General features: G+C 42.2%; 1 protein-coding gene across 1 annotated transcript in view; it reads right to left on the reverse strand.

The window, feature by feature from the left end:
• Nucleotides 1-24,413, reverse strand: part of CSMD2 (CUB and Sushi multiple domains 2) — a 655,178-nt gene that overhangs the window by 209,998 nt on the left and 420,767 nt on the right. Inside the window, exons 14-15 of the mRNA XM_025355777.1 lie at nt 15,616-15,942; nt 11,568-11,762 (exon numbers count right to left, since the gene is read on the reverse strand). Of these exons, the coding sequence (XP_025211562.1) occupies nt 11,568-11,762; nt 15,616-15,942 (522 nt within the window). The remainder of the gene's footprint in view (nt 1-11,567; nt 11,763-15,615; nt 15,943-24,413) is intronic.

The raw sequence follows: 24,413 nt of genomic DNA on the forward strand, positions 1-24,413 counted from the left end.
TCTTCCTCAATGATTGCTGGTTGGATGAATAAATGAGTTAATGACAGGATGAATGAATACAGTCCAAGGCAGGGAATGCCACAGGACACTGGGAGGCCTAGGCACAGCTGCTGGCTGTCTCTGGTCTGGCAAACCCTGTTATTTATGCCTCTGCCCACGTGTCCCATCCTGGGCTTCCCCACTCTCAGCTGCCTCTTTCCTACCACCCCTGTCTCTTCCTGCAATCAGACCCTCAGCCCCTAAGGTAGTCATTAGAGCTATTCCTCTTTCAAGGGCACGTGATTGGATTTCATTGCCCACCCCTTTTGAAGTTATGCAAGGCCATGTGACTGCTGTGACCAATAAAATGAGAGCAGAAGTGCTGTACATCATGTCTCTGTGGAAACTTTACAAGCCTGTGTGCTTTCCTCTATTTCTCTGGTGGACACGTGAGACCTTGGAAGTGGGGAGGGGTGTGCCTACTGCTACATCCCATTGTTACAATACAGGTTTGCATCTCAGCAGTGAGGAGGGACTCTTTCTTGGCTCCATCTCAGCACAGGCCCAGCCTCTCTGCTTGTGTGACTTGCACAGTTTCCTTTTCCTGCCTTGGTAATTGTGGAAGCAAGTGTCAAGAGGGAAGTCCCATCTATCTAGGCCCCTAAGTGACTCTAAGGAGCAGACATCCCTGATGACCCATGTTAAATATGTAGCTTCAGTGGTCTGTGTCAGATATAAGCTCCTGATTTTTAAGCTGCTGGGATGTGGAGGTTGGAGGTTAACACCATGTGGCCTAGCCCACTCAGACTAGCACACCTCCCTAAGGCTGATGATGAGGATGATGATGACATCCACTACTACTGCTTCTGTCACTGCCATCACCACTGCCATTGACTGGGGGCTGACTCCACATCAGGCACGGAGCTTACATTCGTAATCATGTTCACTCTTTGCAAAACAAAATCCCCTGTGAGGCTGGTGCTATTATTACCTCCTAGGAAAGCTGAGGCTTATGGAGGTTGAGTAACTAGCCTTGGGTTAGCAAGTTGCAGAGCTTGGATTCAGACCTAGGCAAGACAGCGTAAATCCAGAGATCTTAAGCTAAGCCACCTCCCATGTCAAAGGAACCTCTGCTCCTTTGTACTCTCTTACTATGGAGCTATCAGATGCCAAAAATTCCCCAAACAAGACCGGGGAGGAATAAAGAGCTACACAGCACTTCTCTCTCTGCAAAGTTTTGTAGATTTCTACAGGTAATCAGTTTCATAAAGATAGTCTAATATACCCCATCTTCTTTTTTTAATGCTATAATCTTCGAGAATTATCTAAAATAGTTGTCAAGTATTCTTAATAGAAACTTATATTAGGAAGTTTAATTAACAAAGAAGATTATAATAAGAGTAGTAGTAGTCAACTCTTACTGATGACTTACTATGCTAATTGCTACACGTGTTATCTCATTTAAATGCATACATTTATGAAGTTATTATCCCTATTTTGTAGAGAAGAAAACTAAGGCCAAGTAGGTTAAGAGACTAGATCAAGGACACAGAGCTAATGAAATTAGAGCTGAGATTGAATCTCAAGACTTCTGTCTCTAAATCCCCCTGTGACACATAATAGTGCTACAACCATAGCCGACAGTAATAAGCTCATGTGTACCGATAACTTACTACGTGTCAGGGCTTAATGTGGATTATTCTTGTGACAACAGCCATGCTAAATGGCACATACTATTATTAACCTCATTTTATAGGCAGGGATTATTACCCCATTTTCAGTAAATTGAGGCTTAGAGAAACCAAATAATTACATAGAGCTATATCAAACATTGGGAGAGTAAATTGTGTATGTGTATTGTCACTTTCTGGGTAACCCGTTTTCAAAACCCATCCATCCATCTCACTGCAACTACTAATGCTTTCCTCTACTTCTCTGGTGGACAGGTGAGACCTTGGAGGTGGGGAGGGATGTGCCTATTGCTACATCCCATTGTTACAATACAGGTTTGCATCTCAGCAGTGAGAAGGGACTCTTTCTTGGCTCCATCTCAGCATAGGCCCAGCCTCTGGTTGTTGGACTGTGATCTCCTCATTTACTTCCTGGGGAGCTATAGATCATGCAGTCTCCATTGCCTGTCTAGGCCACTCTCCACTCAGTGCATATACATCAATGAAACCCCATCTGCAATCTCCAGAGAGGGAAATTCAATCCCTTCCTTTGGCGGTCACCACTTTGTTTTCTTTCTCTGCTGTGTTGCTTCATTAGTTTGGCTAGTTAATCTCTTCCTGTGCACCTGTGATTGTCCAGTGACCTCTCTATTCATTCTGTCCTTCACTTTCTCTGTTGTTCATCTTCATATTGCAGAGTGGTAGTTGCCTGGAAGGGATTTGGAGGGGAGGATTCTTAAATGCAATGTCTCTTTCGCATTTGAAAAGATGATCAACCTCACTCTTAAAAAGAAAAATACATATTAAAAGCACAGTGAGATATTATTTCTCATCCATCAGATAGGCAAAATCCAAAGTTTAATGACAAATGAGGCCATGAGAAACCAAGGATTCTAGTACCTTGCTGGTGAACGTGCAATACGGTACAACTGCTATGCAGAGGAATTTGATAATATCCAACAAAATGCATATGCATTTACTCTCTGACCCAGCAATTCTATTTCTAGAACTCTCCCAAAGATACACTGGCAAAAATATGAAATGACATATGTGTACAAGGTTACGCAAGGTGGCACTATTTGTGATAGCAAATGCATGGAAACAGCCCAAATGTTCAGTGGTACAGATCTAACTGAATAAACTAGGGTAATCAACAAAATGGACTATTTATGCAGCTATAAAACAAGAATGAGGGATATTCTATATAATGTCATGGAGTGGTTCCCAGACTATGTTGTTAAGTGAATAAAAGCATGGTAGAGAATAATAGGTATAGTATGATTATCTTTATCTAAGAAAGAGGTAGAGGCATACACACATATTCACTCATTAACAATCAATGAAAGGGTAAACCGAAAACTAAAAAGATTATTCACAGAAGGATGGAGGGAACAGGGTAGAGAAGATAGGGATAGAAGCTAGGCTTTCTCAGAATATACTTTTTTATATATTTAACTTTAGAACTATAAATATTTTAAATAATTAAAATGAAAGACTAAGCAAATCAATAAACTGATAAGCAATTTCTAAAATCTCAGAAGCAGAGTAAATACATGAATGCAATACTAGGTTAGTTGGTGGCATAATCCCACATGAAGAAACTAGTAAAAGAGATTTTAAAACACAGTAATTTGATAGCCTACCTCAGTAGGATACAGAAAGAAATGAAAAAAAAAAAAAAAACCCTTAAACTATTTTCAGTAATTATATGATTGTTGGTAGTTACTGGTATTACTACTTTGTGACTCTTAGGCATGTTCTATGAATTGGGAAATTATAGTAATGGTGTTGGGGACTGAGATTTTCAGCAAGAGTGAAAGGAGATATGGATATGATATTAAAGAAGTTAAGTAAAAAAGAAAAAGTGTTTTTACATTGGAAATGAAATAAACCCATGATGAATTTTCTTTTAAAAAGTACTTTCTAGCTGTGTTCATTGAAAAGGCTTAGAAACAGGAACCAAGTCAATAATAAAAAGTACCCCTACTGCCCACATTTTAAATATCAGTTTCCACTAAAAGGAACCAGGGCTTCTAGGAGAAATAACTGATTCTAGGTCAGAGACAGAAAACGTCCAAGATGATGTTAGGCCAACTTCAAAAGGCTCCCACTAGCGAGTGACACAATTTGAGCATTAATTAGAACAAACTGCAGTGGATTTAAATACATAAAATATGTTTGGATTGTAATGATATTTAAAAATGTGCAACTTTGGAAGGTGTTAGGGAATCAACTCATTAATATGAAAACAGGTAAATGCAAATAATTATTTCCTTGCTTTTCCTTTACAAACTATATCTCAGAGTAACCAAATAGTTGATGAAGACAAATTTTCTTTAAGTATAGCATTTCAGCTTATGAAAAAATAAATGATAGCATGTTACCATTTTATAATCCCTAGGCTCTGATCATTAATGGTTCCTAAAGACCCCAACAGAGAGACACCCAAATATTATATGATTCTGTTGGAGACATTGCCTACAAGATATTCTGGCTAAAAAAATGGAAGCTCAATCTGATTAAATTTCTGGATCTTACTGCCAATTAAAGGAAACATAAAAGAGAGACAATCATGTTAAACAACCTCCCAGGGAAGCAACTGGCAAAATTCCGAATGCAGGAGACTTCTCATTCTGAATAATTCTCATTTATCTCTGGATAAAAGACCCAACTTCTGCAACAACAAAAAAAATCTCAAGGGGGTGGGGAGTAGACATCTATAGATTAGAAAAGACTTGAGACATATCAGCCAATTATAATGTATGAAGCTAACAAGGATACTGACTTAAAAATACTATCAAAGAACGTATTAGCCAATCATGAAAATTTGACTGTATTAAGTAATTGTTTTTAGTTTTTTAAAATGATAGCAATGTGGTTATGTTTTAAAGAGTTAGTTTCATCTGTTGGAAACACATTACTAAAATGTTATAGATGAAGTGTGATGCCTGAAATTTGCTGCGAAATAATCCCAGAACCAGCAGGGTGGTGGTGGGGGAATGGGTGGGGGTCTAAATGGAAACAAAATAGGCAATGAGTTTATAATTGTTGAGGTTGACTGATAGGTACATGGGGGTTCATTATACTATTCTCTCTGTTTTGGTATGGGTTTGAAGTTTTTCATTTAAACAAGGTGAAGGCAAAAACAGGGAAACACACACACGCCTGTGTGCGTGCACATGCATACACACACATACAAAGAAAAGAAGGAAAAGGGGGGGATCCTCCCTTGAATAGGGAGAGGAGCTCAGCAATAAGACAAAAGAGGGACTCTGTGCCTGTCCCAGCACCTGGTACTCACTAGATGCTCAATATTTGTTGATGGAATGAAATACTGGTTGATAGGTAGGGATACTGGGTGTCATGGATGGAATTGTGTCCTCCCCAAATGCATAGGTTGAAACCCTAGCCACCAATGTGACTGCATTTGGAGAGAGAGCCTTTCAGGAGGTAAATAAGGTTAAATGAGGTCATGAGGATAGAGCCCTAGTCCAGTAGGACTGGTGTCCTCATTATAAGAGGACGACACCCTGGGTGCATGTGCACAGGAAACAGGCCACGTGAGAACACAGAGAGGAAATGGGCATCTGCAAGCCAAGGAGATGCTTCAGGAGAAACCAACCCTTCCAGTACCTTGATCTTGAACTTCCAGCTTTCAGAGCTGTGAGAAAATAAATTTCGGTTGTTTAAGGCACCCAGTCTATGGCACTGTGTTACGGCAGCCCAGGCTGACTGATACACTGAGCTTCTAACGAGGGGTTGCTGTCCCCTGTGAGGGATGAGACACTTCTCCTGACCTTCATGCTAAAGTTGTGCAAGGCAAAGAGGAATAGGGAATGGTGACAGAATAGAATACAAAGAACAAATACTCATTGAGCATTGAGCTCTATAACATGCCAGACGCTGACCTTCATGTATGCTTTCACTTTCCCTGTGTGTTAGTCTTCACAGCCACCTATAAGGCGGGCACAGACATTAGCCTCATTTCATAGCTGAGGGAACATACCTGAGGTACAAAGAGCATAGGTGACTGGCCAGGAACACACACTAGGAAGTCGCAGGGTCAGGATTTAAACCTGGGCGGTCCAGCTCCGCAGCCTGCATTTTTAACCACTATGGGTGGACGTGGGAATGCCCACTTCAACCACTGCTTCTGCAATGGAATGTAGGCTGCTGCTTAAGGGGTTTTTACCCTTTACTGGGTAAAAACTGGACAACACTAGTTGTCCAGTGTGAGTGATCAGAAGTAGTTGGAAGTCCTTTCCTCTGACCAAAGTGACTCTGGAGTTACTCAGCCCTGCAGCTGGAAGTGTGACCTCCTACTCTCCAGCCTTGCCCCTCCACTACCCACCTGTGCCCCTCACCACCTGTCTTCCACTGTTTTGTGGTAGAATACAAGCAGAATGAACTTGGACTCAGACCTCACTTGGAGGTTAAAAGTGATAATTCTGGAATCAGAATATCTGGATTTGAACCTTGACGCTGTCATTCACTTAGCTGTGGTCTTAAGCAAGTTATGTAACCATTTGAGCTACAGTTTCTTCATTTGTGAAGTGAGGATAACAATACCGCTTTCATGAGGTTGTCATGAAGATTCAGTGGGGCAGTGGATGTTGATATGGTTAGGCTGTGTGTCCCCACTCAAGTCTCACCTTGAATTGTAATTCCCATAATCCCTGCATGTCAAGGGCGGGACCAGGTGGAGGTAATCGGATCATAGGGGCAATTTCCCCCATGCTGCTCTCATGATAGCGAGTCGCAGGAGATTTGATGGTTTTATAAGCATCTGGCATTTCCCCTGCTTGCACTCCCTCTGTCCTGATGCCCTGTGAAGAAGGTGCCTATTTCTCTTTTTGCTTTTCACCATGATTGTAAGTTTCCTGAGGCCTCCCCAGCAATGTGAAACCGTGAGTCAATTAAACCTCTTTCCTTTATAAATTACCCAGTCTTGGGTATTTCTTCATAGCAATGTGAGAATGGACTAATATAGATGTAAAGCAATTGGCCTGGTATTTGGCGCATAGTACGTGCTCAGTGATTACTAGCTGGGTGATTTTGGGAAAGTCAACTCACCTCATTGTTTTTCCGGATTCTCATGGATAAAGCATAATTACATCTTTCTGACAAAAGTGCCATGAAGATTAAATGAGAGATTGCTAGAAACCCAATAACTGCCCTTACAGTTCTTCCTTAGATGCCTAAATGAGCTACCACCACCACTTAGATTTCTTTGTGGTCATGAGGAGAACTGACCTTCTTTCTTTATTACAGGACTTGCTTTTTTCCTGATTTTAAAAGTAACACATTTGGTATAGATAGAGAATAAATGTGGATGTGTTTATACCAAACTGTTAAACCATTTTCCTCTGGGGAGTGGGATTGGGAAGTGAGCATTTTTACTTTGAGCTGTATTGCACTTGTGCATCATTTGAAATTTTTACAACCACCAAGTATTTCTTTATTTATTTATTTGACAGAGTCTAGCTCTGTCGCCCAGGCTGGAGTGCAGTGGTACAGTCATAGGCCACTACAGCCTCTAATTCCCAGGCTCAAGCAATCCTCCAAGTATTTCTTTAAAAATTAAAAAACGAAAATACAGGGGCCAGGTGTGGTGGCTCAGGCCTGTAATACCCACCCTTTGGGAGGCCGAGGATGGCAAATCATGAGGTCAGGAGTTTGAGACCAGTCTGGCCAACATAGCGAAACCCCATCTCTATTAAGAATACAAAAATTAGCCGGGCATGGTGGCATACACCTGTAGTCCTAGCTACTCAGGAGGCTGAAGTAGGAGAATCACTTGAACGCAGGAGGTGGAGGCTGCAGTGAGCTGAGATCACGCCACTGCACTCCAGCCTGGACGACAGAGCAAGACTCCATCTCAAAATAAATAAATAAATAAATATATAAAATAAAGAAGAAAATGCACACTCACTGTAGATAATTTATCTTTTTCTGTGTGTATTTCTTGTAAGCAGAATATTCTTAAAGCTCAGCTCTTTGTCTTTTAATAGGGAGTTTAATTACCTTTATTATCATAACTGATATGTTTGTCTTACTGCTGTCATTTTGTTTCATGCTGTCAATTTCCGACATTTCCATGTGATGTCCTGTCTTCTTTGTCTTATGCATTAGGCAATATGTTTCCTTTTAATTTTCTATGGGGATGTGGAAAGTAGAAATCCTGCTTTTCATTCTATTTGGAGATGCTTTTAAGTCTTTCATAGATGTGTTGGAAACCATATTCTCTCCAGTGATATAATTCAAGAAAAATAGAGTAACAGGGTAGCCAAGAGTCTGGATTTGAATTCTGGCTCCATCACTTACAAGCTGGGAAGATCCTAGGCAGGTGACTTAACCTCTCTGTGCCCCAGGAGGGACAACAACGACATCTATTTCCTAGACTGGTGCAAGGTTGAAATGAGGCGACTCTGTCAGACACTTATCCTAGTGGGGTCTGATTATTTTTTCTTAAAAGAGTCAAGGAAGAGGTAAGTGTAGGGGAGAGAAAGGCAGGCAGGTACTCCGGTGTAGCTGCCTTCACTACCCAGAAGTCTTTCTTGGGAAATTTCTGATTTTAAACATAAGGGACTCCTACGTCCTGTGAACTCAAGATCACAGACTTGGTCACTCCAGCCCGTTCGCTTCCGTATTGTCTAAGGCTGCTGTTGCATTAGGACAGCAGAGTTAGAGCCCACACAGTCGAAAATACTTCCTATCTGGCCCTTTAAGAAAAAGTTTGCCGACCCCTGCTTTAGATCCTCCAGATAATCATCCTTCTTTCTAAATTTAGGAGAAGCCATCATCTCTCTTGTCCTATTATAGCCTCTCAAAAGCTAAGTGGCTCTTAGCATATATTAAAAGATTTTCTAAAAGACCATTAGCTTCTGCATTTAATTGTCCACAAGGTGGGGATACTTAATCAAAAACAAAACTAGAAAAAAACAGAAAAGACAAAGATGCTGATTGCAAAGCAGAGCTCTACCAAGGCTCAGACAAAAGGAGGGAGAGGAGCCAAGAAGGGAAAGGTTCCCAGGGGCTTCTTTAGCCAGTTTGTCTAAGGTTTTAAGGCTGGTATTCAGCCACCCTAAGTGGCATCAGGCTGTCACACTCTGGCTGACGTGCTGCTCCCCAGATCCCTGAAAACCATGCTGGCATCAAATGCCCATCACTCTGAGAAAACTGAGCAGGCTCTCCCTGGGGTCAGGGTCTCCAATAGACTGTCCCTTACTTCTGGGATCTACTGCCCCAACCCTACAGCCTTTCCCCCTCCAGGGACAGAATGAACAAGATCTTTTTAACTTTAAAATGAAGACCTTGCTTATGAAATAGTGAGCCACTTGAAGATACATTAACAAAGGTCAAATTATCTCACGTGTTCATACACGGTCTTGAGAGTTTCACTGCATCGCAGAGCTAAAGTCTAGGAGCACTTGATTCAGGAGGGTGGGGGGTGGAGAGGAGGATTGTGCAGTTACTAAGTCCTGAGGGTTCCTCAGAGGGGTCAACTTATTTGGGACTAAGTCCCTGCAGGTTCAGGGGCAATGGGAATCTGGCCTTCTGCCCTGAGACTGCTCACAATCTTGGTGGGGAGACAGAACCAAGGCCTGTGGAACTGGTAAATGTAATAATAGTAAGAACCAGTATCCAACAGAGTGGTCCAGTGGTGGTGGCCCATGAAAAATAATAGAAATTAGGAGAAGGAAGAGATCAGGTGAGCCAGAGACAGCAGGGAAGATCTCAGAGAGATGAACCAACACAATGAAAACTAAAGAAATTATAAGTGGTCAATGAGTGCGAGGGAAAACGAGGGGGCTGGTCTGTAGGAAGGTGAAAGACCACCGATTGACAACCCTCCAGACTGGGTTCTGCATGGATGCTTTGTACAGTGACCTGTTGCCAATGAGGAACCTGAGGTCTAGGCCTAGTTATTTAACCTAAGCCTGTTAGTTCTACAGCTGGGAAGCATGGCAACTGAGTTTCGTGTTGTTTCTCTAACTCCACAGCTTCTGTTCTTTCCGAAAGTGTTGATTGCACTGGGGAAGAATGGCAGATGAGGTTGTATAGACCACACTGTGGGAAGCTTGGAAGTCAGAAAGAAATGTCTATTCATGTCACGGTTGGGGCAAGTTCCTGGGAGGATGGAAATGCACCACTTGATCCCCCAAAGTGGAGCAAATACTGATCTGATTGGTCCAATGAAGAAATAGTTAAAATCAAGTTAACGCTGATCGTCAACACTTATTGAGTGCTACCTCTCACCAGGCACTGCTCCAAGAACTGCGCATGCTCAAGACAACTCTGCAAGGGGGTTCCCATTATCGACCTGCATTTTACAGTGGGGCAACTGAGGCACAGAGAGGTCAAGTCACTTCCCCAGGGTGGCTTGGATGATATGTTGCAGGGTGGAGACAGCAGGCAGTCTGGTGAGAGTCGGGGCTCTGGAGGCATTTCATTTATATGCTTCTCATTAGGGAGGCTCTAGCCTAGTTAAAAGGCCATTCATTCATTCATTCATTCGGTGATTCGTCAACCAGTATTGATTGAGCATCTACCAAGTGTCAAACAACACGCCAGCTGTGGGAATATGAGGCCGAGGAAGACTCCCTAACCTCATGGAGCGTACATGACAGTGAGGGCGCAGCTTATGAGGACTTACTTTATACCAGGACTGCCTACTTCATACACATCTGATAATTATCATTATCCCTCTTTTTTTTCCAGCTGGAAAATACAAAGGCTCAAGGGGGAAAAGTGAATTGCCAGGATCCCAGCCTGGGCCCCTCTCACTCAAATGCCCACCTGGACCCCTTGCCACCTCCAGTGTTCTCGGTGGTCCTTCGTCTCCCACCCACCCATCTGTAAGCTCTGGGTAATACTCTCTCTCAGGCATACTCCCTTCTGCATTCTCCTGTCCTTCCTGTTCATAGCCACGATGCCCAGATTTGAGTTTAGGAATTGGGTAAGCCAAGAGGTCTCTTAAGTCTCTATCCTCTTTCTATTACATGAAATGTCAGGACGAAGGTTTCTGCCTACTAAAAGGAAAGAATCACATCCTTCGTCTCCTTGGACACTGTCAGTTTCCCCAAGGGGCCCTTGGGATACTCACTATTCATCCATTATTCACAAATATTTATTAAGTACCTATTCTGTGCCAGCCACCATGGTTGGTACACAATGCTTGGCACACAAATTTGCCTGGTGCACAAATGCTTGGTACACCATGCTTGGTACATAAATTTAACCTGACTCCTGTCTTAAGAAGCTTTATCTGTATTTTAAATGTTTGTAGTTTGGTGGAACAGATGGCTGGTCTTGCAAATTGAGTCAAAAACTGTCTTGTGTGGCGAGGCAGGACTGAGGAGCTGCCATCATAAGCCGTGTGCTTGCTGCAAGCTGTGTTTCTTCTGGCTGGTTGGCCCTGAGTCTCCTGGAGATTGACCACGAGGATATCAAGTCAGCATTTAACAGGGCACAAAGGCCAAGACTGGGAGACATCCCAGGAAATTGGGGAAAGTTAACATGTGGAGAGGGGAAGAGTGGTAGGCACCTTGAAAGACCCGAAAACTCGCAGTACCGCCAATGCTACTTCGGGCTGCTGGAGCTCCCCTGGGCAGGAGCTGGAAACAGGGCCCTTAACGGCCATGATATTGAGAGAGTTCTCATTTGAAAGAAGAGGTGCTTTTGATGCCTGACGTCCAGAGCTCTTTCTCTAATCTCTGTTTATAATTTAAATTCCTGTGCACAGTGTCCTTATGAAGCCCCTGCTATTCCATCATGAGGGTGAGAGAGTGGCCCTCAGTCCCAGGAGAAGAGCAAGGACAAATAAAGGAAGGAACCACCACGGCCTGGGCTTCTTACTCCCCCTCCCCAGCCTCTCTGGCTGACAACAGCTGCTGCCCCCAGCCTGCAGGCACATACCTTCACACCGCAGCACAGCGCTGTTCCAGACCACACTGCCCTCCTTCAGGACACAGGTGATGGTCTCTGAGCCCTGAGTCCCAAGGAAGCCTTCATCACAGAGGAAGGAGATGGAGCTGCCCAGCTGGAGGCTGTCCCCAAACCGTTTGCCATTTACTGGAACACCAGGATCCGGGCACTCATTGTGTCGGAAGGCTGTGTAGATGGAGTTCAAGGACAAGATCAGACACTGCTGGAGTAGAGAAGAATCCTCAAAGAAAACAAGCTTCCTTGGGATGGTAAACCCTAGAACTCCACCTCCTCCCCAAGAACTTGCCACGTTGGAGAGCTAGACATCCTAGGACCTGGCCATCAAGCAGGTGCTCATTAAACTTGATTTCCTGCCTTCCCGAACACCTAATCCCACCACTGCATTCTAATAGACATTTATAGATCAGGCAGTAAGCTAAGTGTTTCTGCTGTTAGCTCACTTACACCATATAATGATTCTATGAAGTGGATCTTGTTACTCTACTTTACAAATGAAGAAACTGAGGCTCAGTGTGGTTAATGAGCTGATCTGTCTCCTCAATGTCAAATCCATTCCACATTTCCCTAACTTCAGACAGTTATGGGATCATTTCTGCCTGAGGTGAGCCAGACTCTCAATCCTGTGATGCTAATAGACTCTAAGCATCATAAAGGAGGTGCCCTAGAATTAACCCTGTCTGAAGCTATTTCCTTTATTTCCTTGCCTATTGACAGGGCTGCCTCTCACTCTACCCAGGCAATTGATAATGCAAAGAGTGGAGAGAGGACAGAGTCAGAACGCTGCAGATTTAATCGTGCTTTGCCTCTTATTCGTTACATGGTCCTGGACAACTTATGCAATCCTGATGAGCCTTAGTTTCCTGACTGATAATATGGAGACCATCCTTCACCTGCAGGGTCATTCTGAGATAGAAATAAAATGAAAGTTGATGTGAATATGAGAGTGGCGAGTGTTTGGTGCAGCACGTGACAGATTGTAAGTGCTAACTGAAGATGAGTTCCCTTCCTTCTTCCCTCCTCTGCATGGGAAGATACTCTTTCCTGCTTGGTCTCTACCAAGCACGTTCCCTGCCTTCCTCCAGCAGCGGTGCCACAGTTCTCTCACTAAATGTCTCTGAAGCCAGGCTCTATTTGCACCCCTATTGTTCTGAGGATGGCAACTTTCCAGTGGAGACCAGGATCTAAGGCTGCATGGGTATAGGCCACTTGAAAAAAAATTTCTAGGCCTCTGAAATTCCCTAGTGATAGAAACACTTGCACATTCAGAAACAGCAGTGACCCTGGAGACTGTTGGATCTTGCTAGAGGCAAGAAGCCTGCAAACCTGACCCTTCCCATTGCAGATGGAGTCTCTGATGTGGAAATGACTGTGATGATCCCATGCAGGCCTTCAGCTAAGTGCCCAATACCCTTCCATTTGAACGCCTAGGTCAGCCCAGACTTGAGTCTCCCAACCTTTCTTTGTTGAAAACTATGACCATGAAGTCACCCTGACATTTAGAAATATGGTGTGGGGAAAAAAAAGTGATGCCTGGGGCCTAGAAGTCCAGGCATTTTTCTTTCAAACCCATCAGTCATACACATGCAGGCACAGATACACACACCCACATATGAACACACACACGCACGTACACACATACACACATAAATGCACAAAGCAGGAATATGGAGCTATTTCCAACATCTGGGAGCAAAAGCTCTGAGTCAAGGACCCACTTCTCCCTGTGTTCCTTTCCAGACCTCAGTTTTCTGGCATGTGAAAGGGGTAGATCTTGCTTTATGGAGCTTTTGCTGTGAGGCTTCCAGTGATGACTGTTGAGTGCTCAGCACCAGGTTCAGCCCATAGTAGGCGCTCAATAAATGGCAGCTACTGTCATCGTTGTTCATCATGTTCCATGTGGAAGAAGAATTAGCCTTGTTCCCAGGAGTTCTAGGGGTGGAGGTAGGATCACTGATCCTTGTTACAGGGACACAGATGTGCCTGCTAGCTATGGAGAGAGCTGTCTGAGGCGGCAAGCTCCCTGACACTGGGCAAATTCAAGCTCAGCCTCAGTGATCATCAGTCAGGATGTAGGAGGAGATTAAAGTCCTGTGGGAGAGACTACACTAATTCCCTGACACTTGGCCATAGATGATTGTTTCACTGACTGCATCCAGATTGCCTCAGAAGCCTACCAAAAATGTAGATTCTGGGGCCCCATCCCTTTAGTGATTCTAATTCAGCAGGTCTAGGATGCGACCCAGATTCTTAAAAATCATTTCTATCAATCCGTCCAACTGTCTATTTGTATAAATGCATGAAAACTATCTGATATCTGTAATAGCATCCATCAATTGTTAGCAAGGATCACTTCTGGCTAGGGGGGTTTTGGGTGGTGGTTAACATCTCTCCTTTGACCTGTCCCGTTTTTTGAATATTTACATATTGGGTATGTATCATTTTTACAATGGTAGAGAAACCTTGGAAAGAAATATGAGTAAGACCTATCCTCAGATTAGTCTGCTGCTCTCAAGATGAAGCTCAGCCCCTGGGCCACCAGCTGCCTCCTCTCCCAAGTTCCCGCTCAGTTTCCACACCTGCTGCAAACCTAGAGTTCTCGGCCCTCACCATCCTGGATACGTGTGCTCCCCAGGATACCTCTTATCCCTGTTCTTCTCACTCCGCCAGGGCAAGAAAAAGCATTTACTCATTCATGGATCCCTCCATTCTGTAAACATTTGTTGATCCTTAGCACACACCAGGCCCTGTGCTGGGCCGAGGGATATAAAGATAAGGAATGCATCCTCGCCCCTTTCTAGTATGAAGCAGCATGGTCAGTGCTAGACTAGGAAGGTTAGGAAAGACAGAACTAGGCTCTCACCCTGCTTCTTCCTGCCCACAGGGGATGAAACAGGAATCCCCTGGAGGAGACATGCCCTGAGAAGGTTCATTGTGTCCTAAAGAAGAGTGGTGAGGGGAATGGAATGGGCTTTACCTGGCTGCGGATCCCAAATGGCCCACCAGGTAGCACCTAATGTCTTCATTCCAACTGGAATCCAGAGATAGGTGGAAAACAGAAGCAAGGCCTTTATGCCAAGGGTGGGAATGGGGGTTGGGAGATCAGTATGTGTTTGTGGGCATGGGGCACAGCTTGCACTGGGGACTTGCCCTTCATAAGCAGCCTCTGGGAAAGGATCTAGTTAATTGCTCAGATGGACCCACCTCCAGCCACACTTGACTGTCATCAGCCAAGTCCATTGGATTTATAGCTTCTTATGACCTGATAACCACTTCTTGCCATCTTTGGTGGCTTGCTATTTCTAGTCTCCAAGCTTCTGCACCCCCGCCCCAACCCCCTCTGTAACCACGAGATACAGAAATAAAAATAATCACTGCAGAGTTTAGGTTGCTTCTAGGGAAGGGGCCCAGGATTGAAACTGGAGGTGGCAACTTTCAGATGATGGCCCTGAGAGGGGCTATGAGGAAAGTCCCTAAGAGTTGTCCCCAATAAGTCTGGGAGCCCAACAGAAGTGTTGCTCCAAAGCTGTGATTCTGATTTGACTATGGGAATGGGAACTGGGCAAAGCAAAGTGAGCAGCCCTGCCAGGAATGCAGAGGTCAGCAGCAGGCGGGCATTCAGGGTTTTGGGAGAGCACCTCAGAGAGGGCATCAGGAACGAATGAGAATGATAGAGACTTTCTTTCTCTTGGACTCTCCCTAGTTCTGGCTGGGTCTTGTAGGATGGGGAAGGTTGGGGCAAAAATGAGGTTCCAGGCTCCTTTTACATTATGTATCACAACTATGGGAGATAAATGCCCTTCAGAGAGGGACTTTCAGAAAAAAGCACCCTGCCTGGCAGCCAGTGCTTTATGCCCTTTCTTGGTCATGCTGGGAGCTCCATGCCTGGGCACTGCAGCCCTGCAATGCTCTGGGAACTACCCCATCCACATCCCTTCCTCCCTCCATGGGAACACCTTCAATCATCTTCGGAGGCAGACATTCAGAGGGAGGGCCAGCTGGTGACAGAGGGAGGACTCACTGGTAAAGGTGATGTTGAAGCCCCTCTTCCCTGTGGAGTGGTCAGTCTGGAACTCGAGACGGGCCACGTGGCCACTGCTTGTGATGGAGGAGGGAAGCTGGTTTCCTGAGAAGGTGCCCAGGACGGGCGCCTCGGCGGTGGCCCCATCCTTGATGACCAGGAAATCAAACTGAGGCTCCACGTCAATGTCGTTGAAGGCCAGGTGGACGCGGCTCTCAGGCCTGGCCAGGATGAGCCAGACACAGTGGAGGTGGTTGCCGTAGTCTTCTGGGTAGTTGGGAGACAGGACAATCCCAGATGGGCTGGTGAAGTTGAAGAAGCAGGAGACTGCAAGAGAAGAGCAGTGGAGGTCACTAAGCGTCCCCAACATTCTGCCTAAGCCACTGAGGGCTGGCAGGGGGAACATCTTAGTCTAAAAAGCAATAGAAAGAAAGAGTGGCACAAGGGTTGGGCTGGACTGGCTGGGCTCTGAGCTCCAGGTGAGGAGACATGCTGGGCTCCATGCTGGACTTAGCAATGGATAGGGCCCCTTTGGCAAAAGGCAGACATGGCAGAACTGGTCTTCTCTTGGCCCCTCTCCCCTGGTCAGCACGCTCACCTAGGCAGTGTCCTCATGCTTTGGGTCCCTTGGGTGGGACAAAGCCATAACTCAAGCCTAAGTGTAGAGTCACAGTCCCTGACCTCTTTCAGCTGGGTTTGCAGCAGAAGGAAAGGACACTGCTTAATGACACAGCGACGCTAATTTCCCAGGTGGTAACCGGGTAGAAACAGTCCAGGACCATTTGTCTCCTTCAAACATTTTTGATGGGAAAATGATAGGTGTGCCATGGGATTCTGACAACCCCAAGATACCACACTATGCTGAAGAGATGCCAGGAGCACCATCTTTCAGAGACCAAAGCTTCTGAAGAAACTGGGGGAGGGAGGTGACAGCGTCCATTATGATCCCCATCCACGTCCTGTTCTCTCTCCCCTATTTCACCCTAAGGGTCCACCCTTCTAAAAACCCTTATTTTAAGCCATTTTCATGCCAACTACTAGCAGACCCTGGAATAAGAATAGGCAAAGAAAGTGCTATAAATGAGAAAACAAACAAATACTAACACAAAATTATAAAAGAAAAAAATAAAATGGAAAAAAATTGCAATGCTTATGACACAGGAAAAAATATCAATATTGAATTAGAATCTTTATCTAAGAACATCACCAAGATGAGTAAAGAGAGTGCTTAGAGATTCATATGAAAGAAAATAGAATTAATACGACAACACAGTCCATTTCAATAGAAAAAAATATACAATCCAGTATTGTTGAGGCTTCACGGAATCTCATACATGCATTTACTGCCAATTGCAGAGCAAAACTGATATGATCCTTTTTGAAGGGAGTATATAAGTTCTTAACCAGAGCCACAAAACTACTCAAAGACTGACTCAGTAATCTCTAGGAATTAATTCAAAAGAAAAGAGCAACCTAGCCAAAGATGTTTACAATGACATAATTTTATTATAGAGGAAAAATGCGAACAAACTATATGTCAGCCCAATAATGTGAGGTAAATTATAGCCTTTAATGTGATGCAGTTTGAGTGCAATCATTAAAGTGATAAATATGACCCTGTACAAAGAATGTTAAACACAATTTTAAATAACGCAGTAGATCATAAAATTATATGCATGCTTTTGATTATAGCTATTAAATATTTGTTTATATATGGATAAAGACTGGACATGAGTCCCCAAATAAAAACTATCAGGGTCATAGGCATTCAAAATGAAACAACATTTAATTTTGCTGATTGCAAAAATGCTGTAGGTTCATTCTAAACATCTTTTAATATATACAAGTAAGAAGAAGGTAATTCCATATATGGATAAACATTTAAGTCCATTTATAACATTTATATAGATGTTTGGTGTTAATTAAATTGATATGTAAGTGAGTAAAATATTAGACTTACTAAATGTAATGATGCTAAGATGAAAAATAATAAAATCATGTTTGCCAAAGGGGGAAAAAAACATCAAACAAAAAAATTGGTGACTCCTTGTGATGAGTTTAGTCCTGATTCTCCCTGACTCTGCCCAGCTCCCCCTTTTTTTTCTGCATGAAGTATTTCTTTTCCAGTCTGCAGCTGTAAAAGCCCTCGTATGCAATTCAGCAAAGTAAGCCTAGTTCCTAAGACACATTCAGTCTCATCCCTGTAATCCATGTATATTTTAAGTATAGAAAGAATTCGAGCCAAGGGGAGAGAAGGACATGAAAAAGCTTTTAGGTAACGCAAGATCTAGTTAATGGCAATTATTATTATAGATTATTGAGGGTTTACTAAGAGTAGACACCATTCTAAGCACTTTCATCAATTAATCAATGTAACTGTCACTATAACGCTACCAGGTAGGTATTGTTATTAACCCCATTTAAAGATGAAGACACTGAGGCACACAGAGGTTAAGTAATGCAGGACCAGTAAATGGTAGCGCCAAGGCCAAATCAATGAGCCTGATTCTAGAGACCAAGTTCTTACTAACTCCCCAGTGCTGTCTCTCAGTATGATAATAACACTTCCCACTGGGCCTATGTGACCGTGGAGTCTTAGAAGGTGTTCCTTGAATCTGCTGAAGATTCATCTGTCAACTTGAAATATTACATTAGCACTGAATTAGGGGTCTCTAGGCTGGACATGGATGCCCCCACACAGCCATCTTATCTCCAGCTTTGTGGGAGTTCAGTTGGGAACATAATGCAAATAATGAGGGATCAAAACCGAAAGGCAAAGACCTTGAAGACAGAGGGGGCAAATCACAGGGCCTGCTGAGCAAGTCCAAGGCAGATGAAGACAAAGAAAGGTGCTACAGTTTCAGAGGGAAGATGGTCAGGGGTACTGTGAGTATGTGAGCAAATAAATTCGCTGCAGAGGAGTATTTAATTAATAAGGCCTGAGCCCCTCTCCCCCTCTCCATCACTCTATCAGTGTATTATTTTTTCTCTAGAACGTTTTTACCAGGATTGTCATGTTGCAAAGCTCCAGGGGCACCATTTTGGAATTTGAGCAGCTATATATGATAGCTCTGCTTATCATTCTCTAAAATTATCTTGTTTACATGTTTAGCTGTTGATGATCAGTCCCTCCCTCTCCCCAATGCATACACAGATCTTTCATGAGAGCAGAAATCTCATCTGATTCTGCTGACTCCCTAGTGGCTCCCACAATGCCTGGCACATCGTGGGTGCTCAACCAATATTTGCTGAATGAATCAATGAGTACCTAATGGTTGAAACCATTCTGAAAGAAGGTGACATGAACATGTGGCCTCATAACCCTATCCCACTCCAAACCTCAACCAACAGATTGACCAAAGTCTGTACAAATATTAATAGATGGATACCTGTGTCAACTCTGGAAAACAGAGAAAAATACTGTGCTGTAATCCTTCATGTATTTATCTTAGACATAGTACAGATGTGCCCCGGAATAATTTACAGTGGAAAAGGGTATGAATGAGCCAAGCTGTTAAACAGCAGAGGCAACAGAAAGCTGCTCTTAAATATCAAAGGCCTCAAAAAAGTCCTATTTACATCCACTCAAAGACGTCTCCTATCCAACCTAGAGATGAATTTAAACAACAAACTCAAGTAGGATAAAGTTGTGGTTAACAAAAAGCATAAACAAAGATTGACAATGAGCAAATAAAGCAATATGGTGATGAATTTAAATAATTTCTGTAAACATAGTTATAAAATGAAATGCAAGTGTAACAAATATTCCTTGAAACAGAAAATATAAGACATTATTCCTGCCTAACCTCAGGGTAGAATATTCCAGATTATACTGACACAAAGAGTAAAGTTGGAGCAAGGAGATATGCTAATTTGCTCGTCTTGCGAGAAATCCTGTTTTGTAGTTTCTGTAGTTAATTAGAGAAATATAGGTTGGAGCATGCTTTTAAAGATGTTAGGTGTAATTAGTAATAGAATATGAAATAGCTTATCTTCAAAATTACCAAAGGGGAAAAAGCAAAGCAGTCAGTTTAGGGAGGAAAAAAGAAATTCAAAGGAAACAACAAGGAAGCATGCGGTAGGGGGGTTGTAACATAAGATGCTTTAAAAAAGATAAAACATCATTTATGACAATAAATGTATACAGGTTAATCTCCTAGTAACACCATATAACCCTGTCTTTGGGACAAAACACACAGCTAAGAGACAGTGACTCTGAATACTCAAAAGTAAAGGAATAGGCCAAGATAGCTCAGGCTTTACATTAGAAGAGTGTTGTAATTTATCAATACAAGTCTCAAATATTCCTATTTAATTGGTGGACTGGGCTCAGGGCATCACAGATTTTAAAAAGTTCCCCAGGTGACCCCAAATTGCAGTCAGGGTTTGAGAACTACTGGTGGAGGCAAATGTGAACAACAGAAAAGGAATTTTAATATTAATATCAGATCCTTGGATATTATATTACACCTGACTCTTGGATGATCCTTCTCTTATGCCAAGAGTTTTCTGGACAGCTACCAAGAGACATTTCTTATTATACCTGGAAGGAGACAGGGCTGATAAACTGACACTCTTAGAACAAGAATGTGGCCTTATAAAGCTGTCTTCCATCTCAAGAGAGTACTCAGACCTGTTACCACAAGGGCAGGAAGAGGAAGTGTGCATTGTTCTACAAAGATCTAATCTTTGTTGCTCTGGAAAATTATGTATGCATGTTGTATTGTAATATTTCTGTAAGAGAATAGGAAGAGCCTGCTTCTCAGTGTCTCAAATGAGGGATTTTAAAAAAAGTTGTAATTGGATCTCATCACCATCAATCACCCAGGTTAAAAGAGGGAGATCAGGTACCTTCCTCCTTCAGAGTAGTGACCAGGCTGTGCTCATGGATCTTGACCTTGACTAAACTTTTAAGTTAGAAGCTTCAGACTGTTGACAAATAATAAAGGTGGGAAACTTATTAACAAGTAGATGTGTAATTACTGTGCATAATGTTAGGTTATTTTTAACATGAGCTTGAGTAGAAAATAAAAGGGGCTTGTTGAAGACCCCTCTTTCATTGTGTTTTTCTTTTGGTGTTGTCACCAAACAAAGAGAGTTTTCAATAGTCCTGATAGAGACCTAAAATAAAAACCAAATATCATATTTAAAACATGGATAATGAGTCCATTCCGAAATAAAGATATGACAGTTATAATACTTTATTCTCAAAGCATGAAAAGAGACAAAATAAAATACACTAACCTGAAATCAAGATCAAGACAAAAAGGATCTGAAAATATTATGAGTGTGTATATTATATGAAACTGTGTAGTCTTCAAACAAGGAATGCAACCTTCTTTACAGGTGCCCATGGACTATTACAAAATTGACCTTACATTAGGCTATAAGAAAATCCCCATAAATTCCACCACAATACAAAAACTGTTGGGCCACATTTTCTGTTCACAGTACAGATAAACTAGACATCAATAAGAAAAGAACAAGGAAAAATCCATAATCACTTTAAAATTCTTAAAACTCTTTCCAAATAAGTTCCTGAGTTCAATGAGGAAACAAAGCTGTCAATACAGACTTCTTATAATGATGATGATACTAGACCAAAGCTGTAGTAAGGAGAAAATTCATAGCTTTATTCATGACTAAACAATAAAGAAATAAAATAAGTGCAATTAGTGTTTATACTTAAAAAGTTACCAAAAGACTAACTAAACATGATTAAGAAGAGATAATAAACTTAGAAAAGATGAAAACAGAAAAAAAATTGGCTTCTGAAGAGATCATTACAAATTTCTGATTGGTCTGCTCAATAAGTAGAAATAGAAAAGATAAATGTACATAGAGATAGGAGGCTATAATAACACTAAGGTGATAATCCAACTATAAAAGAATACTAAACATAACATATGAAATACAGATAAGATGGAGAATTTCCTAGAGAAATTTGAATTACAAAAATTAGCATGAAGGGAAAAACATGAGGACACTGGAAAATACTTAGTGGGTAGGTAGTTTCATGGCCAGTGCTTCAAAACTGTAAACAAACTTGTAACAGCCATGCTATTTAAATTGATTTTGATATAATATTCCCATAACAATGATATGTATGATACATACACAATCATATCCAGCAACACAATGACACACCTACAGTATAAAAAATCCTTCATGCAAAGTGCTAGAAAATCAAATTCAGCCCTACAACAATGAGCCAACATGACCAATATAACAAAAACAACAAAACTGTACTGATAGGCAGAAAAATATTTTTTTAATGGAGAGACAAACTATGTTCCTGGGTGAAAAATTCACATTACTAAGATGAAAAGTGTCCTAAATCATGGTACAAATTTAACACAATTCCAGGCAAGATCTTTTTTTTTTCTGGAACTTAAAACCATTGCAAGATACATCCGTTGGTAAACAGGTGAAAACAGCCAAGCTCTCCTTGAGACAGATAAGGAATAATAGCATATAAGGTGCTAGTTGGCATTCTGAGAGCTTCCTGTATCTTAACTCATTAACTCTCACAGCAACCCTCTGAGATGGGTACTATTATTAACCTACTTCACAGAGACAGACACTGAGTCCAAACGTTAAATTAACCTGCCCATAGTCATACAATCACTGTAGATGATAGAGCCGGGAAGATGAACCAGTCAGGCCAGTACCAGAGCTCAAGCTCTCAACCATGACACGCACTTCCTCCCAGTGGAGGAAGAGCTTGCCAACCCAGATATTAAATACTAAAACATATTATAAAGCTGTAATAATATAATTTATACCATATTGACTTCAAAAGAGAGATCAACAGAGCTGTAAAAGAAAGTCCAGAAAAGGAAATAAAAATACATGATGAAGGGGGCTTTTCAGATTAGCAGAGAGAGGGTTGATTGATCAATGCATGATGCTAGAACAAATGGCTAGCCAGTTACTGACAAGATTAGATCCACACTTCATTCCATGTACTAGAGAAGTCCTAGAAGAAAATATAAGGAATATTTGTACAATGTTGGAGGTAAGGAAAGACTTTATTATTATTACACTAAAATTAGAAATTGTAAGGGAAATGTTAAACTACAGAAATGGAAGGTTTTAGATTTCAAAAATCACCATAAACAAAAGCTGAATAATGAGAGACGAATGGAGAGAAAATATGTGCAAGTTACTACATTTAAATATTTACTATGCTTCATTGATAAAGAATTGGAATTTGATAGAAAGATGTACACTCAACTTAGAAACATTGGCCAAGGAAGTTAAGAGGCAACCAACAAAGAATAAATAAAGAGGTGAGAAATTGGCTAATAAAGAGGTGAGAAAACATATAATGTTATTAGAAAACAAAAACTTAAAACAACAGAGCTATTGAGTTGGCAAAACAAAAAAAGATGGCGTGGAACTTTTTGAGAGAAAGGAGACAAGCTGGCAGGGCAGATAGGGACCAAGCAGTCAAGAGGTAGGAGGAAACACAGGAGAGTGGTGTCATACAGACAAAGAAAGAAGGTTTCCAGAAGGAGGAAGGGCCATCTGTTTTGACAGCCTGCTGAGTGCCATGTATCATCTTGGCTGAAAATGATCCACTGGGTTTCAGCAACACGAGACTCATTGGTGAGTTTGGTGAGAGCAATTTCAGAGATGTAGTGGACTCAGAAGTCAGAATGGAGGTGGGTAACAGGGTACTGGGAGGTGAGAAATGAACATAGCAAGGGTACATGGACATTCTGCTACAGAAGTTTGGGTATGAAAGAGACTTAGAGAACCTGCAAGGAGATGAGGGTGTGAAGAAAGATGCTTTTTATTTATTATTATTACTGAGACAGAGTCTCACTTTGTTGCCATGCTGGAGTGCAGTGGCACAATCTTGGCTCACTGTAACTTCCGCCTCCTGGGTTCAAGCAATTCTCCTGTCTCAGCCTCCTGAGTAGCTGGGACTACAGGTGTGTGCTACCACGCCCAGCTAATTTTTTTTTTTTGTATTTTTAGTAGAGATGGGGTTTCACCATGTTGGCCAGGATGGTCTTGATCTTTTGACCTTGTGATCTGCCTGCCTTGGCCTCCCAAAATGCTGGGATTACAGGCCTGAGCCACTGCGCCCAGCCAATATGTTTTTTTGTTTTTGTTTTTGTTTTTAGATGAGAGCATCCTGAGAAAATTTCAATGTTGATGGAATGCAACTTGCAGAAGGAAAGTGGCTGAAGAGTTAGCAGAAGGAGGAAGAATATGAAGCATAAGGTTATTGAAAAGGTGAAAGGTGAGGAAGAATTTATAGCTAAATGTATTAAACAGTGGATTGCAACCCATTATTAGCTGGTCATAAATTTCATGTTAAGAAACAAAACAAACAAAAAACAACAACAAAAAATATAGTTTGGTTTTTTGTCTCCTCCAAATCTCAGGTTGAAATGTAATCCCCAATGTTCGAGGTGGGGCCTGGTGGGACTCATGGGGGCAGATCCCTCTTGAATGGCTTAGTGCCATCCCCTTGGTGATAAATGAATTTCTGTGCTGGTAGTTCACATGAAATCTGGTTTCTTAAAGAGTGTGGTGCCCCCACCCTACCTTGCTCCCCCTTTCACCATATGATATACTGACTTCCTTTTGCCTTCTACCATGACTGTAAGCCTCCTGAGACCCTCACCAGGAGCTGAGCAGATGTTGGTGCCATGCCTGTACAGCCTGCAGAACCATGAGCCAAATCAAACCTCTTTTCTTTATAAATTACCTAGCCTCAAGTATTTATAGGAATACAAGAAACGGCTAACACAGAAAATTGGTACAAAGGGTGTGGGACGTTA

Source organism: Theropithecus gelada, chromosome 1 (genome assembly GCF_003255815.1).
Source record: "Theropithecus gelada isolate Dixy chromosome 1, Tgel_1.0, whole genome shotgun sequence".
Classification (NCBI taxonomy): Eukaryota; Metazoa; Chordata; class Mammalia; order Primates; family Cercopithecidae; genus Theropithecus; species Theropithecus gelada.